The 21,143-nt window shown below is 36.3% G+C and overlaps 1 protein-coding gene across 6 annotated transcripts in view; it reads right to left on the bottom strand.

The window, feature by feature from the left end:
* PCMT1 (protein-L-isoaspartate (D-aspartate) O-methyltransferase) overlaps window positions 1-21,143 on the bottom strand; it is a 38,263-nt gene that overhangs the window by 13,473 nt on the left and 3,647 nt on the right. For all 6 annotated transcript variants that reach the window (XR_006014125.1, XM_042016630.1, XM_042016629.1 and 3 more), the window contains exons 2-6: window positions 11,371-11,475; window positions 10,217-10,248; window positions 8,350-8,454; window positions 4,967-5,087; window positions 242-327 (exon numbers count right to left, since the gene is read on the bottom strand). Coding sequence is in view for 5 of the 6 variants with exons in the window: in XM_042016630.1 (XP_041872564.1) it covers window positions 242-327; window positions 4,967-5,087; window positions 8,350-8,454; window positions 10,217-10,248; window positions 11,371-11,475 (449 nt within the window). In the remaining variant the exon portion in view is untranslated. The remainder of the gene's footprint in view (window positions 1-241; window positions 328-4,966; window positions 5,088-8,349; window positions 8,455-10,216; window positions 10,249-11,370; window positions 11,476-21,143) is intronic.

Genomic DNA, 21,143 nt, shown 5'->3' with positions numbered 1-21,143 from the left:
ACACATGTAATTTTAAAATATGTTTATTTAGAGCAGAGTTATTAGAACAAACAGCTTTACCGAACCAACAGGAAGCCAAATTATAACAGAGACAAAAACCCCACACCATACAGTAATACCACACTGCCCACTGATACTCCCAGCAGTGCAAGCTACCAAGTATTTTACATATAGATGTATGCAAAGCATTCTCTACAGCTAAGATATTACAGAAACACACACACAAAACATAAAGGCTTACTGCTTGGGGCACAACCGGGGCTGCAGCTCCAACATGAATTGCATCATAGGGAGCTTCTTCTGCATATCCCATTCGTCCATCTCCCACTGGAAGAAAACACTTTTTTAAAAAAAAATTTCAAAAGGACTGGAGAAAACAGCTGGTTTCCCATATCTATATGTAAAAAATAAACACATTTGTAAAATAAATGCAATGAAGCACCCTCATAGGTGCATATACATGCTTATAAAAGATACTACATACTATTGAAGCATCTGAAACTAGAAAGCATGGATTTATAATGAAAGTTCTTGGAAACACATGGTCCACCTAGAAAAGATACTGAAGTATTTATGTTTCCTACCATTCCCAATGCAGGTGAGTTTTATCCCCTCATTACATTGCTTTGCCTTGTCTTCCTGCACACCACTCCTGAATATAATGCAAATCATAAGTCCAAAGCACTTAACGTCAGAAGCACCTATCAGAAGACTCCAAAGGTGAGGAAAAGACAAAGGAAGTGTTCCCATGGACTATACGCCTACAACTACACTACCAGTTGGAATAAAAGCCCACACCTACATGCATTCATTAATGCAGTACTGCAGTAACCTCTGCACACCCCATGTTTGCCAGCAAATGGGCCTCGCTATTCTTTCGGCAGGCAATCACTGGACTAACACAGAGAGCCAGGTCAGACTCATGGCTAAAGCTCCAGGTGGCTGCTTGGAAGATGCTAGGAATAATTACAGTTTTCAGAGGTTACCAGTGCTGCTCCAGCTTTGGTGGAGAACTCATGGAGAAGCATCCTTTCACAGATATCTCATACCACCCCAGTTATGCAGAAAGAAAGAGTAACAGTTTGAGGGTTTTAAGCCAATGAAATGTGACAAACTAAACTGGACCCCGAGTTAAGTTTTGAAAGAAGATGATGTGAATATGACATCCCCAGTATTTACAGGAAACCAACAGGAAATTCAGAGCAAGTTAGGCAGACTCCCTCTGGAGTTATTTAGAACAAATGTAAAAAATGAGGCTGAACCATCCATAAATTCATACTCTGTAATTACAAAAGTCCCAATAATCAGTCAAGAACAAAAACATGGAGGTTAATGGGCACAGCCCTCTGCTCAGCACAAGTAATTTGGGGTTTCCCATCTTCAGGCTGAACTTTGACTTCTGTGCAATCACCAATAGCACAGGTTAATTAGAACTGAAAGAGTCAAAAGAAGTACTACAGCCCAGTCAGAGGCTGAAAATTTGTCAACTTTTTGCCTTCCAACAACTCACAAGGCAGGAAAAATACACGGTCACCACAGCAGGCTTCACTTTGACCTCCATGATAAGGAGGGCTATTGGGATAGTAAGAACACCCTTAGGTATCCAAGACTGTACAGGAAGACTTGGACAGCTCCTCAAAACAATTAAAACTGGGGTGTTTGTCATCTTCCTTATGAGGTCCTAAAAGATGACCCCGGCAAGGACCTTCTGCACCCATGCTCTTTAAGAGCACATTTCCTCAGTAGCTGAGAAGCCTCTTAGAAGTCAGTGGCAAAAATCCTCATATCATCAATTCTGACCAGCACAAGCTCCAACCAAGGGCCACAAGGAGAAGCTGCCAGGCAAGAAGTACCAGTGCTTCAAGAGAACTCATACCTATCGATCACCATTTCCACTAAGTCAGCTGGCAAGAGAGATCACCAGTAACGAAAATTCCATTATTTCCAGGGTGTAATCCTTCTGACTGCCAAATTGGGTTCTACTGGAACAACCACCTCAACGCAGTCAAGTATGTAATTTGTACTTCTATATCTTAGTAGCACTGTACACTTCTTCTAAAGAAGCAGCAATGAGGTGTTACTGTGTCTGCTGTTCCATCAGAGACAGCAAATGAGAAAAACTTCTTCAGCTTATTCATACAGATACTGCTACAAATTATGTTAGCTACACAAGGAGGCAGACCCTCATTCCCCAGGGTGCAGCAGCAGGCATTAGAAGCAGTGATCTCCAGCACTGCTGGAGAAAAAGCGTTTGCCAAGTTGAAGAAGCAGCTGTGAAAGAAACTGCTGTCACTTCTGAAGAACAACACATGTATTCTGAAACATAAATGTCCCTAGTGCACTGTCTAGAGAAGTCTGAATGTGACTTCTGCACATCTTATCACTTCACCGACAGCAGTAAAACAGATCCAAAAACAACTAACTCCTTTGCTCTTAGAATCAATAGCTAACATCTTCAAAAACAGCACACACCCAACCAAAAGGGAAAAAAAAATCATGCTCCTTCATATGCATCAGGCACAGCATGGCTCTTCCCTTTTCAAATCTACTAAAATTCTTATGGTTACAGAAGAAATATATCCACCCACAATTGCAACACACTTTTAGACATCCAGATAATTTTAAAAATAGTTAATTCAGCATTCATATATTCAATGTTATTCAAATTATTATATTATTCAATGTCCAAGGGGAAACAGCAGCCCAAATTTTCAGTTTGTGCTTACATCTTGAATAATGTCACCTATCCTATTCACATCTCCAGTTACATGCAGCCTGTTAGTGAAGTAATCATGGTGGTGGGTGGCATCTGGTGATGAGGAAAAAAGCACATCAGGACTTTTTGATATAAAAGGGTTCTGTAGATTGTTTGTGAACCTAGACCGGATCTGCTGATCACAGTACTCAAGCCTTCAGTGCCTCTACACAGACCTGTTTCACACAGAGTTGTAGCATGAGCACAGAAACAGAAAACTACTTCCCTCATTTGTTTAGAATACCTCATCCCCTGCATCAGCAAATAGTGCAGTACAATAGAAGCAGATCTGTACAGCAAAAGTTTTTGCTGAGAAGCTGGTGTCCATGCAACATAACATTTCAGAATAACCGCTTCAGTCTAGATCTAAGTCTTACTGTCTTAATATCCACATATCAAACATATTTGGTTGCTTCTTGGAACACAATCTTGTCTAGTTTCATTCAAAAGGAATCAAAGTTTGTGCTTTCCAGGAGTACTCTCATGTGAGCTAAAGTGTGGTAAGGAGAAGCACTTGAGAGATTCACCTCAAAGGCTTCCTCATGATACTAAGAGTAAACAAAATAAAAATCAAGCTATACCAAAAAAAGCACCAAAACACCCACAAACTAACGAAGTTAAGTTAATCCAAGTATACCTATTCCCAACTTCTCAATGCAGTTCTATTACTGAGACACCCCAAAATAATTTTGGTGCTCCTGAAATGCAGGTATGGTACATATGAGGTATGACAAAGCAATGTAGAATGTCTGAAGCATAATGTGAAAAGCCAGCAACTTCCCATCATCAATCAACTGGTTTTCGCAAGTTTTTTGTTTGTGTGTTTACGATAGGGGTGTTTGGGTGGGGTTTTCTGCTGCTTTTTGTCTTAAAGAAACACCTGTCTGGATTCTTGCTCCACATCAAACAGCTCCCAGGAATCCAGCACAGCTGAAACATTCTTCTCCACTTAATTCACAGAAGTATTACTTGTCCATCTGTACTTTTTAAAAATGTACTTCACAACAAAACTATTCACAAGTCTCTTAGTCATCCTGATACATAGTCAAAAATAAAATAGATAATGATGTTTACTTAGACTTCTAGACTCGCAAGAGCACCAGAGTTTGTTTCAGGACTGACCAGAAGCATAAGTCAAAACTGCTTTTGTACAGCAACAGTGGAAATTATTCCCTCATTTCCCCTCTACAGCCCTAGCAGTCTAACTTCTTTTCCAATAAGTTCTGAGACATAAGTGTTCTCAGCAAGATACATTGCACGTTATACATGTGTACGTGTTGATAAACTTATTAAAAAAGTATTTAGAAAAGTCCCTCATTTACCAAAAAAGACCAAGAATCAAAATGGTAATTAACCTAAGAGCCAAACATCACATAATAATTTTTCCAAGTGTTCTTGTAAGAAGCCTCAAAAACATCCACACCTTCAATTTCTTCTTTAAACTTAATGAATAGAATACTTTCCTCCTGCCAGCCTTGAATCGTCTAAGAAAAACAAACAAACAATAACCAGACAAAAAACCCAAAAAAAACAAAGAAAAAAAACCAAACAAAAAATCCCCCAAAATCTTTTTTAAGTAAAAAACCATATTTAAAACAATTCACTGTCCTTGTATCATTTTGGCATTATTTCCTCTCAGTAACTCTAACTGAATTAAAGTACTTTGGTGTCAATTAATCACTTCCCTAACATACAATTACTGTCAATTTTAAAAACAAGTGAAATAAACTTCAGTGTGCATACTGCCAATCTACTTGGCAATCTACTTTTTCCACTTGAATCTTTGCATGCAGCTTTCTCAACTACTCTATCAGAAGTGTAAAGACTTTGTTAAAACACCCAAATTTAGATGATGGTATTTATTCAAGAAAGGTTGTGAATTCAACCCCAATTTTAAACAGCAAATTTAACATGACAGACCTTCAGCATGTAAAGTATTTTCACCAAAAAAACATTTCCCCGTTAACATTTTCTAGTAGAATGATTACATATTCTTCGAGATTACCAGAAGTCATACTCTCAAAACTGGGGGAAGATACCATTTTTCAAAGGCCTAAAGACAACTTGGATTTCAAAGTTTTCATTTGGCTCTTCTTTCTTGGGTTTAACATCTTAAATTCGAACTTTTAACAACATCCAGTTCAGCCATTTTCAACCAGCTGCTAGAAAGAATATCAGTTTAATTAGTAAGTATATCAGTCTGATGCTCACCAATCAGTTTCACTCTTCCTGAAGACAGCAATGTGGGATCGTCTTTTTTGACATTATTTATTGAGTCATCTACTAGTTCTTTGATATGATCAATTCCTACAACTTGTCCTTTGGGACCAACCTGGAATAAAAATATACAGTTGAACAATTTCTGCTAGTTTTATTTACAGAATGAGTACTTATACTTCCTGAACCCATTTCTCTAAAATAAAAACAAAACCAGCAAAGTGGAAGTATTTTCCTAATGTTATTAAAACTACTGCTTGAAATGACAAATGATCCTGACTGCTAGAAGCACCTGATAATTAAAGTGTGTCTGCATAGTTTTATAAATACTTGTAATAATGATCTTTTTGAGATGTGATTCAGTTGTGTTATAGTGTTAGTGGAGATTTCTTCTTGGAATTTTTAGAAGTTAAATTTGATCACGTTTGTTTACCTGCAATAGAAAGTAACAACGTCAAGAACAAAGACTAAAACTAATCTCCTTTCACACTAAACAAAACTTACTAAGAATTAAGGTTTTTCTAGAGAAGACCTTACTTCAAAGATTAAATCATGCCTTTTATTCTAAATTATCTCAAGAGTCCTATTCTTTCAGAAGCAAATGCTGCAACTACCAGTCAGGGACAAATTACCTTCCACTTATCCTTACATTCATGAATCTACTTTCAGATTTACAGCTCTCCTCCACAGGAGGAGTGGAACTTCTGAGAGCTCATAACTCAAAAAAGGTCACAAAATCTCTGTATTCTGAGGGGGGCGGAAAGAGGTCTACTAACAAAAACCTCTCCATTACACGTAATTCTTCTAGAATTTTGCCTTTAGTATAGAAAAAAATATTCAAAACCAATCCAAATCCAAATCAAAAATCTGACCATTTTTAACAGGATCCAAAGAACACAATGGCAGAGTATGTCATAGCAGCAGCCCATGTTGCCTAACAACTATCTTTGGACACATCTGAATGCAGATGATGCATCTGAATTGTTTATGTTTCTGTATCTTACATTTTAATGTTGTTAAGACATGGCAAATTAAAAACTGGTTATCCTGGGGAGGTTTTTTTTTTGTTTTATTATGAACAAGTCCTATGTTAAAAACATTAAAAGAGCAGTGTTAGCTTTTCTTGTCTGAGTGGAAGACCACCACCCTTTGCAACAGAGCAAGACACAGAGCAAGTTTTCACTGTGACAGCCATGGGTTGCTGTTTGGAGGAATGCCTGGCAGTCAGTTGTACTATAAGCTGTCAAAAGATCCAGTGTACTCCAAACAGTAATGTAACAGAAATGAAAATTTAGCAAAATGGTCAGAGCATGAAATAGCCTGATAAAGTAAGAGAACCACCTGCTGCATGTGACAGTCCATTTTGCTGAGTCCTCATCAGTCACCTCTGTGTATTACCTTGGAACTGTGAAATGCATCCAATTGAGACAACAGAAAGATGGCACAGTTTTTGGGATCTCCATGTTAGGAATAAAAATATACCCCACTCTTTTCATAAATCCAGTACTGACAGGATGAAAACTGCAATTAATTTGATTTGCCAGCAACCTTCAAAAGTAAATAAACTTAATTTTGCAAGCTATGTAGATAAGTCTATCACAGAAGTTCACCATGAAAATCCAAACAATAATCTTAAAGATGCTTTACTAGTCTAAATAAACATAAAGCTTTCCCAGAGGTACCACAAATGAGATTATCATCATAAGAGTACAGTTGTCATCTATGGGCACTGAGGCACTTGTGCCACAAATGTGAGCTACTAATTCTAGATCTCAAGTAGACTGAGAAGCAACATCAACATAGTCACAAAAAGCACATCCCCAACTAAATTTTGGTGGCAAAACACTCTACCATTAATTTCCATAATATACTTCTTTCAAGTTTTTGTTACTGTTAGTAATGCTGTCAAGCAGAACGAAAGCATTTACTCAATTTTTCCAACACACGTCTGTAAGGCATTCCACTGCAAACTACCATGGAGGATTCATAAGAGGCACATGACATTCATATGGCAATAAGATAGAGGGATTAACTTCACCAAAATTGGAAAGAGATTTCCTTTTTGTGCTGGTTCTGACTTCTCCACAGCTGTTTTAGTAGAGAAAAGTGCACAACCACAATTTAGCATGTCCTACTGAAAATGGCTATTCCTTTATGCATTCATAACTTCAGTGAGAAATACATATAGCCTGGACAAAAGTTTTAATGCTTGAAGGATTGGCGTTCCCATGCTAGCACTTGATTACTGACTACACAGTCAGACCAAAAATAATAGGCAGAAAGTTGAGTTAAGTGCCATTTAAGATTTCCTCTAAACTGCAGTTTGGTTAACTACTTTTTTTTTGTTTTTTGTAATTTTGCAGCTAATACTTAGAAACCTAAATACTTTTGCAAGTGTATTGACCAGTCCTAAACATTCTTAGCTAATTCTTAACAGTGGGAAACAGAAGTTTTTGTAGACTCAGATTGGCGCTTGAAAACAGAAAAGTAAGTAGCAAAGAAACTTAAATGAGAAATTATCATATGTATCAACACATTTCGAATTGACTTTGCAGAAAGACAAAACAAAAGATCTAGTCGGCAGTTTAATGAAGGTCTCTACTAGCCATAAAGCAATTATAAAGCCCTGGAACAGAGAAGGAAGAACTGATTATATTTCCCTTCATGAATCAGTCTAACAATACTATAGCTACAGCCACTAAACCCCAAATTTTTAAACCTTTTTTTCCCCGATGTAAGATAGGAAAGAACACAGAAAATTCCTTAGGTACAGGTTGAATAACACAACTGAGATTAAGTTACTTGGCAAAGATGTAAAATACAAATTAATATCTAGCTTATAAAAGGTTAAATGGACACTTATAGTAATGTTTGTGCAATATAACAAGAAAAGAAAGCAATTAAATTCAAAGAAAATTTATATATACAAGATATTTTCTTGTATATATATAGGATTCTTTTAAGACTCAAAAGTCACAAAGCTCTCATCACATCAGGAATCCGTGACAATTTATCACAATGAGAACATCCATAGTCACACAAGATAACAAAAACTGAATTGTTCAAGACAAACATCTTTTTCCTTCAAGATATAAAGCAACAACTAAAATGCAATCATTAAAAAACTCAAAACAATCCAAAAACCCCAAACTTCTTCACTAGCCGGTTTCTTTACCATTACACAATTTATTGAACCATTTAACTTGAACATCTACTATCAGCTACCACACCAAATGGGTACCAATCACACCCAGGAGAGTAAATTATTTTCTATATATTTCAATCCACTATGAAGGATGCTTTTTTTTGCTCTGCAATTCAGTTACACTTGAGTTCAAGCAGTTCTGATGATCAAGTGATTAAATTATATAACTCACCATTCGTGAAAAGCATGCTGTAAGAATTCCACTTCCTGATCCTACATCAAGTGCTTTGGCTCCTTCATGTAACTGATCAGACAGAAGTTCAAGTGCATATGCATGCTAAGAGAAGACAGAGAGAGAAAATTTCAAATTATTTTAAATGTCTGTTTTACTCAAGATATGTTCATTTCTTCAGAGATTTTGGGAAATGCCCAGAGCATTTGTATAAGAAATTTCAGAATAATTTCTATTACAAAGAATGGGGAGGGGGAAGGAGTTAACTACATGATATAATCATTGTTACTTCATTGTCTTCAACAAATTTCATGAGTGTATTTTTTTTTATTAGCATCCATATACAAAGCCTCATCTGACCATTCAAGCTTCTAGCACAGACTCTATTTATATATTGGGAAAGACACGATAAATCAGTTTATTTCTCCTCAAGTCTGGTGACTCTTACTATTCTGGCAGTATACGGCCAATAAAGCTTATCATTATGCTATATGCACTGGAATAAGCTGGGACGAAAGCTAGCTAGGAAGAAGGTAGCTCCAGAGCATCAAGGAAAATGGCTATTGAAACTACCTCCTGTATTACCTGCACACTTGCTGTATCAAAGAATAGGAAAAAGAAGTTGTCTTTTCCAAAGGCAGATAGCCAGGCTCATGTATGGAATGCAGTAGTCTATAGATACACTTGACGACTTTTGCTTTTCTATGTGGTGGACCAGTACATAAACTAAGCTTAGGCTGCACAGTAAAAAACCAATTTGTTCTTTAATGTTTCAGAGATAGCCATTACCACACTCTTTCAGCTTAATCCATCCTACCCAGAAAACAGAAATAATTAGAACATTCCCTGTTAGAACATTCACTGTTAATATTTGCTTAGAGGATATATTGCCTTTTTGCTCTGACACTTCATATACTATTAGTGTTAAGCATTGGAAAAATAATGACTGGAGGGACTTAAAATTTTAAAGCATAATTAATATTTATTTTTCCCCCTAGCAACAGTACTTTTTTCTGTCTTTTCTTGAATAATATTGTTAATATTTCTATACAAAATTCCTGATTTTTTATATTGATAACTAAGTAAATTCTAAGCCAACTACACAGCTTTTAGTCAAGAGAAGCAGACTTTTACTATGTTTTGACACTTTCCAAATAATGAAAAGACAAAATACATGCACCTATTCACTTTTTATCTCAAATAAAGAAACACAGAAAAATTACATCTGCGTTAGATGCATGCACTGGAATCCCAACTGCAACACTCACCCTGATCTCAAACCACTTGGCAAAAAAACCTGCAACTCAGTACAATGTATCTTTTTCCTGGTCCAAAGATTTAAAGGCATTACAGCAATACCGTACTACAGAAATCCCTGTCATCCACTCCTGAATTCTTATATAAATTACAGAGTAATTTACATTGGAAGATCTCTGGAAATCTTCTGGTCCAGTCCTCTTTCAATACATGGGCATTTTAAATAAGGCTGCTTAGAGCCCTGTTCAGTCAGCTTCTTTGTATATCAAAGAACAGAATTTCCACAAGCTGCAAAGCTTGTTTCAGTACTTAACTATCCTCAAAGTTTTTTTTTTATTCTAGAAACTAATCAGATTTCCTATGTTGCATTTTTTGGCCCACTACCCCTCATCCTATTACTGTACATCTGCAAGAAAAATTTTGATCAATCTTTTCTACTCACTCCCTTTAGGCAGTTCACAACAGCATCACTGCAATCAACTACTCATTAAATTTACTAGGGTAAATATTTTATTTCAAAAGCATCTGGATGTTTATAAAAATGCTTATAAATTTTTATTTAAAAATTATAAAATAAAACCTATACTAATCACCTAGCTTTAAAGCTTACCATATGTGGAGCACTGATTGTTGCTTGGAAACCTGTAAAACAAGAGAATGGAAAATGTTCATTGTTGTTCAGACAGCAACCTTACAATCTTTATTACCTTGACTGTAAAATGCAACACCTTCATTGTCACCCTCATTCAGGGTACAACATCCACACCCCAGCAGTTACAAAGGTACTCTACATCAGAAGTGAGTTATGGTACATCAGCTCAAAGCTATGCTGTGTCAACTCTGGACAGGAAAAAAAAAAAGGTTTTATCCTTGACCACAATTACAATCTCCATTTTTCCACTATACATTGAATTAATATCACATATTGATCAAGTATGTTCAATTCAGAGGAGTAATGTCTCCCAGAATAATGTAATTCCTTTTTCACTTAGCCCCTATATAGAGACTTGAATTTGTTAGTTTGAGTTTCATGTGATGGAGACCATAGAACATTTGGAGAACAACCTTGTGCATTTTGCAAACAGCAAATGAGAACAAACACCTATAAGAATGGGAGCAATGCTCACTTATATTTATTTTTGCAAAGATACATAAGCCTTTGGGCATGTATCTTAAAATATTTTTTTATTTTCCTGTACAACTAACAAAATCCTAATAAAATTCACTCACCACATACTGTTAAAGACAGGGAGAAGATCAAGAAAAAATAAATTAGTACATTTACATAGTTCATTCCCTTGTCTTGGAAAGACAAACTGGGACCTGGATGGGAAATAACTGTCCTATCAGTACACCTAACTATACAAAGCCTATTTTTAAAGATTTCACATAATGGTTTAAGAAACTTTGCATTGGTCCCAATTGAATAATTTCTAAGATAGAGACTGTTTCTATCATAAACTGGAAGCAAATTGTTTTTAAGTATTTACATCAGCTGCACCATCACAAATTGCTGTGGTTTCAAAAATAAACACATATTAATATTGGCTGAAAAACACCTCTCTACCTGGTATATCCAAATATGCCAACTGCAACCCACAAGAAATTGAAACTTAGTTAAAAGGTATCCAATAAACTGATGAAGAACTAAACAATCTTCCAAATTAAAAAAAATATTTTCACATTCATAACACATAAATGACAAAAGCAATCACAATTACACAAATGAAAACAATCTCAATCACTTTTGCAAGATGCTCTTACCTATAGACTGTGGAGAGTCCATGTAAGGGTTGTACTTTGCATAGTGGCAACGGTCTGTAGCCAGCATTACTTCAAATACCTTGTCTGTTTTGATTATTCCATTTTCTATAAACAAACAAATATATATAGAATTGAAGGCATTGTTTCTCTTCTGCAGTGCAGGAGTCTGTGAAATGTGCTAACATTTTCATAGCTTTGTGAGAAATCAAGTGCCTTACACAGATCTCTAACACTCTTCCCCTCATCATACTGTCCATGGCAGGGGTTGGACTACATCATCTTTAAAGGCCCCTTCCAGCCCAAACCCTTCTGTGATACTAAAATCAAATTTGGGATCCAGAGATCAAGCGATGCTTAAGCCAGTGAATTTTGAACAAGACTTTCCCAGCAGTTACAGGTGCTTTTCTAAAACCATTTGCAAAGATCTACCCCCTAGGAAAACTCAACTTCATGCACACTTTTGATATTCCTGAAAATATAGTCAGCAAGAAATTTGTATTACTATACACACCAAACAAGATACACTTCATATTTCTAAGAAGCTATGCAAGTAATTATTGAAAAGTATACACAAGCCAAGTTAGAAACGTGACGTTGAAGCACTGTCGCTCAGTATTTTGGTTTCCAGACCTGTTTGTCTTGTGTTAGCAAAGAAAAAAATCCTTTTGTAAAGAAACTCCTACAGAATCAGAATTCTTATGCTGGGGCAGACTGAGACCAAAGAGTCTTTATATGGAAACATTCTGAATCTTTGTTCACTTTTCAAAATAAAATATAAATGCACATGCATGTAAAATGTCACAAGCAGCCATTTTTCCTTGCAATTTTACTGAAGGGTTTTTTAACATTGATAATTCTATTTTTTTTACGTTCTGAAGAGCCATTTATGAATAACAGAAAACTCTGGAAAACAAATGAAAGGAATTAACTAATTACTTGCACTAAAGACATAATATAAACTCCAAATAACTAACATTTCAAAGATGGATTTCTGCATTTACTACGTTCTTTAAATATGGATTTATTTGCAAAATTATACTTTAAAAGAAAAAAAAAAAAAGATCACTTGAGCACCATTAAAATCTAACCCAAAACAAGGAAATCAGATTATGGAACTTTTGTAAGATTGTCTGCAAGTTGCACCAGTGGGTTTTTTTGGAGTACCACCAACAAAACACACCTGTGCCCAGGACTGGGCTAACTTCTGCAGAGACTTTCCTGACTGTTTACTGGGTGCTCCCAACTACACCTATTAATCATAGGATTTTCCTGTCTTTTTTTCTTATCTACTATCTGTGTCCAGAATTAACTATCCTATATAAAATAGGCTTGAATTCAGAGAGCAAAATAACTCCCCAGACAGGACTCCTTTTTGGTCTGAAAACAAAGTATCACATAGAACTGCAAAAGGAATATACTATCACTAAGGAAATTATTAAGCAAAACCATTCCTTTTCTAAAAATATTATTTTTTAGAAATATTTCTGTATCTGGTAAGTCCCAGTAAAAGCATACACTCCCCTCACTGTCCCCACACATTACATATATCCTGTTCTTTGACTTCATTTTGAACTGAATAGTACAGCAGTATTCAGTTAGAGGAAACTCATTTCAACGCAAAGTTTTAAATCTGAGCCAGTAGACATTTGCAGCAGTTCATAAGTTTACTTACTGAGCAAAATTGTACCCAAAAGAAAACAAACAAACCAATCCATTAACACATTGGCACTAACAACATAGGACAGTAAGGAGAAAAAAAAGTTTTCCCTGACCACTTGAAATTAGTTGAATTAGTTGTACAGTAGTTCTGTGAACAAAGCATAGAAACAAAAAAAATCAAAATTTTACTCTTAGAGTTTCATTAGGAATCACTAAGAATTAGTATCTCCAAACCAAATGTACTTTTTTAAAAAGGAGAATAATCCAGGTGATTATAACAAAAGTGAGGAGATAAAGGCTCTAGGGGGCTGAAGGGATGTCAAAAAGCAGTCGCTGAGAAGCACTCGCAGAAGGTCTAAAATAGTAATTTATTTCTTGACATGCAGATAGATGCACATATTCTAGAACTGCCTCCTGGAATAAATATGCAGAGAACACACAGAACAAGGTTCCAGCTTGGAAGCGCAAGTGCAGAGCCTTATGGTAAGGCCAAGAGCCTTCTCTAATTTCACAAAATTTAGTTCCAGTCAAAGTACATACAACTACCAAATAAGATGCTTACACTGACAGGCAAATTACAAAATACCCCTAAAAACAGAAAATACTAATATTCTACATTATTATCTACATAATGCTCTATTTGAGCATTCAGGATGCTGTCATTCAGCAAACACTCATGAGATTTGCTGACTGTTGTACTGTTTTTGATTATTGTCATATTTTTCACCAGTAAGTAAGAATTGAAGAAAGTTACCCATACTCAGTCCCCAGAAGAACCTGTGGGAGAAGCTGAATCTGGTGTCAGCCATTGATTTCAATTATTGAATAACGCTCCATCCTCATGAAAAAACCAACACCCTCTCAGCTATTCCCCCATAGATTAAGACTGCTTTCAAATTTGCTTATTATACAATGGAAAAAACATCAAATTTTAGGTGGGAATTAAGAAAAGCAATCAAGCTCTAAACAGTAAAGTCAATATTGACTTAGCTGTAAGTTTTATTGTGTTGATAACAATACGATTTTTTTTTCTTAGTCTCACTGCTGAATGTAGAGAAACATAGCAACTGCAAGATACCGAACTCCAAAAACAGTCCTTTCTTTCCTGCAACAGTCAGTCGCAAGATGACCAGCTGCCAGGATCTTAATTCTGTCTGGAACATGTCTCCATCAAATTCTCAAGTCCAGAAAACAAGTATATCCCCTAAAGAAGCCAATAATAGAAGCGTATATTGCAAAGAAGACATTCTAATTTAATGCCATCTCTAACTACCAAAAAACCAAAACAATCAAAAAGAAATTAACTATTAATAAAATGCTAATTAAAAACATTTCCTAACTCTTAAAATGAAGCTCTCTATTGCAAAAAAATGATTCACAATTACATGCATATAGGTAGAATATCCTTTCCAATTATAATGTGTACAGAAAACTCTCCTTGAGGATACTGTTGGGTTTCAAGACTACTAATCAGTACTGCAAACAAATCAGGTATTAAAGTGTTTACAAGCAAAGGATAATACACAAACACACTGACAGCTTGAAATAAAAAGTAAACTCAAATAAAACAGAGTTATATCAGTGCAACTTCCAAGCTTCAAAGGGCTGAAGCCGAAAAGTAAGTACTTAAAAGTGGAGCACTGCATGCCAAGTTCAAGAGTTACTCTCAGCAGAGGCTGTGGCAATGACAACTTGACATAATTGGAGCATGTTTTGAAAACTCTCTCTGGTCTGCCTCTTTTCCACAAATAACACTATGAAAACAGGAAAAGAGCTCAGAGCAGTCCTTAGACTTGAAGGTGGGAATTTATCACTGTTGAGTGTAACCTGGGAAACTGGGCAGTTGGCTGTCAGAGAGCAAGTAAAGAAGAGTCTGAAAATGCACCATGGACTTCAAACAAGTAAACAAGCTATCTTTTTATTTTATCTTTTATTTAGCAACAAATGCATTACTGAAGTGCTTGTGTTTCAAAGAATTGCCTACATCACTGATGGTATCCTGACTGTTGATCAAACACATTTCTAACCAAACCATAAAATACTGGCAGTCAACATTTACACCAATACTGGCTTCCAGATCGGAAAAGAGGATGTGTCATTGCCACATGATCCAGCACACATGCTTACTATACAAACTATAACACCTACTCAAATACCTCCTGTGGCTGACTTTATGTATTGAAATCCCAAAACCATTTACTGTGCAACTACTTCAGCATCTACATAGTTCAGCTTCTTTTCAGATTACTTTCTCCATAACCACTGCAGAATACTTCACTCATAAAGATCAATTTTCAGAAAAACACTGATGTTTTTAAATCATACAGAGGTCCTTAAGACATAACACAAAGTACATACAGCTTTATGTTAGAAAAGATTAATTCATGTAGATTAAAATTACTGATGTGACAAATCATAGAATGGCTTGGGTCAGAAGAGACTTTAAAGGTTAACTAGCTCCAAATCCCTTGCCACGGTCAGTGACATCTTCCACTAAACCAGGTTGTTCAGAGCCCCATCCAGCCTGGCCTTGAACACTTCCAGGGAGAGGACACTCACAACTACTCTGGACACCCAGTTCCAGCGCCTCACCACCCTCACTGTAAAGGACTTCTTCCTAATATCTAATCTAAACCTACTCTCCTTCAGTTTAAAGCCATTTCCCCACACTGTCTTATCACTACATGCCCTTGTAAATACAAGTCCCTCTCCAGCACTGTTGTAGGCCCCCTTCAGGTACTGGAAGGCTGCTGTAAGGTCTCCTGGAGCCTTTGCTTCTCCACGCTAAACAACCCCACCTTTCTCAGACGGCCTTCACGGGAGAGGTGCTCCAGCCCTCTTATCATCTTCATGGCCATCCAGCCATCCTCTGGACTCACTCCAACAGACCCATGTCCTTCCTATGTTGGGGGCCCTGAAGCTGGATGCAGCACTCCAGGTGGGGTCTCACCACAGTAAAGTAGAGGGCAGAATTGCCTCCCTTGACCTGCTGGCCATGCTGCTTTGGATGCAGCCCAGGACAGGTCGCTCTCAACCAACTTGCAGAGGGTGCACTCAATTCCACTGTCAATGTCACTGACAAAGTTAAACAACACCAGTTCAAGTGCTGACCCCTGAGGAACACTACTCGTTGTGGTCTACACTCAGATGTTGAGCTTTTGACAACTCTTTTGAGTGCTACCACCCAGTCTTATCCATCTAATGGTTCATCTGTCTAATCCATGCCTCCCACTTTTAGAGACATAGATATAGTGCAGAACCGTGTCAAATGACAGTCTCCATCCGACCCATGCAAATCAGCTAGCAACTTTCAAAGTGGGCTGGAACAGAACCACATCCTGATTCGCAAGCAATGTGAAGTTCATTGGTTTTAAGCACCTGATCAACCAACATTTTTAAAGTCAAGGTCTTTTTGTTTGGGCAGAGGAAGAAAAGATGGGAAAGAACATGACTCAGTTAATAAACTTTTGTTTAAGTAACGAGCATAGCAAGACTTCACTGTAAAGCATGAACACAAAGAAAGCACTTTGAGCAAGAAGTGACGCATCAGCACATAAAATCCAGTAACGGACACTGACCCTAAAACATACAAAGCTCTTTGTGCTTAAGAAATTGAAAGTAGGTGTTTGTAAACAAGTGTTTCTTATACCACTCATACATGCAAACTTCTTGTATTTTGCTGATAATTTAAGAGCTATTTGTCTCAAACTTTCAGCTGCCTATCTAACGTCACTATGATTTGGATTCAAAATAATACATTACCCAAACAGGATGTTGCATACAACTCACTGGAAGGAATCAGTTAAGAGTCTATCATTCAGAGACAAAACAACAGAAAGACTGGGGAAAGCAAGGGTGCATCAGAGCTAATCTTACAGTCCAGAAGTTAAACACAAATGTCAAATCCCATGAAAACCCCAAAGTGACAGAAACTAAAAATAATGGGAATAATAATAGTAATAATAGCAATAATAGTAATAATAGTAATAACAATAATAATAATAATGAAAAATATTCAATTACCATTTAAATGCTACTCAAAACCTGCAGAGGTAAAACAACATGGGAATCATAAGCTAGGCTCGACACAACCAACTAGTATACTAGTAAGCTTCAGTTAAATACAAACTTACCTGTCAACATTTCACTTTTACTTCAAGGTAGTATTTCTTCTCTATTTAATAATAATCACCTTCAAAAACAACCCATCCATTCTGGTATAACAGGTAAGAGTTTTCTACTTATTTTCATGGATCTGAAAGTCTGTGGGTAACTAATTTAGGCATTTTAACCACAGCTGTATTGCCCCCTCCTGCTGTAGGCCAGTGTTGCAAAGTTGGTATTAACCATTTTCTTCTCTGGGGGAGGAGAAAAGCCTGCTAACACAGCCTTCCAGCACACAGATTTAGACAGAAGTTCTCTGCAATGCACTCACATTTACCTTAATGGTTATGTTGATTTTGTCTCCATCTGTATCAGCAGCTGAATGAAGAAACTTTGGGGAGTACATGAAAGAAGAAAGTAACTTTAAGGTTGGTATCAGCATGCAAAACCATAAAACCACACCTTCCAATGAACTTTAACACCGGTGTGCAGATGAAGGAGACAACCTCCAAGCACTCCTCAATCCCCTCAACATTTGAGAGGACTGAACTTCACCTACACATCACTTGGAAACTCAAAACTGAAGAGCTCAATACAAACTGGCAACAACCATCAGTAGTAACTAAAAAATGTTGCAGAGGTTAAGATAAACTTAGCTGGATCAGACAGATAGACAAGGAACTCTCTTCACAGCAAAGCTTGAGGCAAAACTACTTACAGCTTTAGTAGATCTGTAAAGAAAGGCAGATGGTGCACATCTCACACCTTACTGAGCAGATTCCATGCAACCACTCTGCAGATCTGTTTTCAGAAAAGCCAATGCTGTTAAGACCAGCAGCTAGACCACATGAACAGTTTGTTATTATGAAGGTGGTTTCATTAAGACAAGCACTAGTACTACACGAAAACTGAGGATCAGAAAATCAGAAAAACATAACCCTGAGTCTTGGAATAAAATGACGAAGAGCTGTCCAACTAGCAGAAATTAGGAAGAATTTCTGAAGCTATTTTTCAACAGTGCAAGCATTTAAAACTATTTTGTGCTCAAGTCCACTACTGAAGTATTCAGGTTCTGAAGTCTTAAAACATAACTCACAAGTCAGCCAGTCCAGGAGAAGTCCACAGTTTACTGATCTCAAGCTTTGAAAGAGTTCACTTTGTTTTTGTCAAATGTTGGTAATTTAAATTAAAATTTAAAACATTATTAAAATTAACCTAATAAAAAATTTAATAAAATTATTTAAAGTGTTATGTAGCACTAAAGAACATGACTTTGAGGGATAACATTCAAATAAACAATAATTCTAAAGAGCATGAATATTATGCATTTCTTTCTAGGCTTTCCAGTACTCTTAGTGATCTCTTGAGACCACATCAGGATGAAAGAAACAGTAGCATTAAAAGAAAAGCTTGGAATTATATTGAAGGTAAACCATAGGAGATTCCCTCTTTTTAAAATGCCTACATGCAACAGTAATGACCTGTTTTGGACAGATTTGCAGTATCATTTCCATTTTGCTATGGATTACTAGGCAGCTGCAGACCACCAGGAAAAAATCGTACCATGCCATTATATCCACATACAAAAATAAAAATGTATCTTCAATCAAGCAAAAGAACTAAACATTTTTTAATTAAAATTATTTATTAGGCATTATAAAGATTTTGATGTAAACAATCAGCCAAAAAATGCCCTCTTTTTTCCTTGAATGACTGAGGACTTGGACTTTGATGCACTGGATTTTGGGAGTTTCTGGGAAAGTATGGGTATGTTTTTAACATTACACTGACACCCTGTCTAACGTTAAGGGAAAAAAAAACATGCCAACAACAAAAGAACCACTTAAGAACACAATCTTAATTAACACACCAATAAAACGTGATGAATGTTCTTAAATTTGGGTTGGGTTGTTTCTGTTATCATTTCCTATTATCTGGGATATTTCGTTGTCTTGATTTACTCAAAGGCTTGCCTCTTAAAAGATCAAGGGTGTAGAAATTCCTTCAAAACATTTCACAAACACTTAAATCTTAAAAATAAAAAAGTTTTACAGCAACTCCTTTAGGCAATGATTCAAATTACTTGCTAACAAAATTTTTTTAAAATCTCAATGCTCCAAAAAATAGCATCACAGATTTCAAGTCTGCCACCTGAGACATGAACCAAATTTAAGAAATTTTAGATATTTTTAAATTAACATATCAGTGGATGTGTTCATTTTTAATTTAAAAAATAGTTCAATTTCCAACCATTTCACTACCTGGTCATAAGTTACAATGCTTAGTCACTGAAGCCTCAATACATTTATGATGAATGCACCCAACAGGCAGCGTAAGTGCTTGTACAGGGGAGTCATTAAATTTGGTCTAATTTTCCATTATTATTTCCCTTCTTCGTGTTCATCCAAGTTACATTACTCTTCCTTATGCAAAATTAGATAGATGTAAAAGAGATTTGGATAAACCAAGGGAAAAAACATGACGGGGAAAATAAACAAAACAAAACCAATGTTTACTTCTTGCTGAACCTAGCTTAGGTTTACTATATCTGATGCTTTCCCATTCATGGCAGTTCCCAAAGAGATTTGTCCTCAGCAACCAGAAACCAGCACCAAAGGTGCAGATTCATTGTAGATAAGCCTTCATGATGACAAAGCATGCCAAGATGTCATTTTAAATTATTTAACATCTAAATAATTAAAACACTTGGAGAAATATCTTTAACGTGTTTAAAAATAGAATTCTCAAACCCTGATAATATTTGAGTATATACTGATTTGAAGCATCATTTACACTGAAAAATTAGGATTCTGGTCTTATGCGAGGTGCAAAATTCTATGGAATTTGTGGCATCTTATAAATTAGAGTTAATACCTTTTGTGATACAAGTTTATTAGGTGAGGAAGGTAAAAGAATGTAGCAAGAAACAAATCCACAGATGGGTAACAACATCTGAAGGTTAGCCACAGCCAAGCTAACTCACCTTCACTTTCACTGAGAAATGTGGATTCAAGAGCAGGTATAGGTGATGAAAACACCACTGGCACAACATGATCAGAGAATTAAGCAAAGCAAGCTTGTCATACGGCAGCATGACATACTGACTGGAGGAAAAAGGCACAATAAGGAAACTTAATGAACTTTGGTTGTTTGTGGATTGTCCTGATTGGACAGGAAACCAGTTTTTCAGTCCTTCAGGTGGGAAAGAAAAGCTGATTTCTAAGATGTTGGCATGTAAAGTAACAGGACCTGGCAAAAGCCCAAGTATGAAAGACAGAAGGAAATCGAAATGATCTAACAGTGACCTATCAGCAGATAGCTGAAGATATAGAGAGAGGGGAAAAAAAAGTTACAGATTTAAAATCAAAATACTTTCAACCAAGCAAGATAACAGTAAATAACTCACCAATTATTTTCCTCCTTCCTCAGCACCTCTATGTGGAAGATTCACAATAAAAAGAAACTCCTGTCAGAGTTATTTATTTAAACACAGGCAATTATTTCTGTGTTTAGCATGATTTCTAACCCCACAGTAACCTGCATTTAGATAGCTTCCTAGAAATGCTGTCTGCTAAAAGGTCTTACTTTAAATATATTTTAGGGGCAAAATTTACCCAAATTTGAAGGTGTATGTTCAACTATTTTCAGTTAGGAAGAAGCAAAGATTCAAATAATTACTCTGTAAAGGTGAAAAATAGGTGTTTTAAGTAGCTTTAATGCAGAAAGAATTATTCGGATTTAAAAAAGGGATTTTTTAAAACTTAGAAGTACTTTCAAGAATCACTGAAACAAAGCAGCTGAACAGCTCATAGCAACAGCACATTCAAGGACAGCATTTTTGTTGTGAAGAGTGTGTTTTAAACAGGTTTATTTTGTGTATGTCAAATTGTGCGTCTATGATGCCTCAAATTAACAGTGCAAAAAACCTGTTTACAAAGTTAAAAATCAGAAACCAAAACAATGTACTGCAATATTCTTTAGTCACTTGTCCCTAAGCATGTACTGAAGAA

Source organism: Corvus kubaryi, unplaced genomic scaffold, assembly GCF_017639235.1.
Source record: "Corvus kubaryi isolate FWS band 111438036 unplaced genomic scaffold, C.kubaryi_AGA036_p1.0 split3-73, whole genome shotgun sequence".
NCBI lineage: Eukaryota > Metazoa > Chordata > Aves > Passeriformes > Corvidae > Corvus > Corvus kubaryi.
Note: the sequence above shows the minus strand (reverse complement) of the source record. Positions and strands in the feature narration are given on the sequence as shown.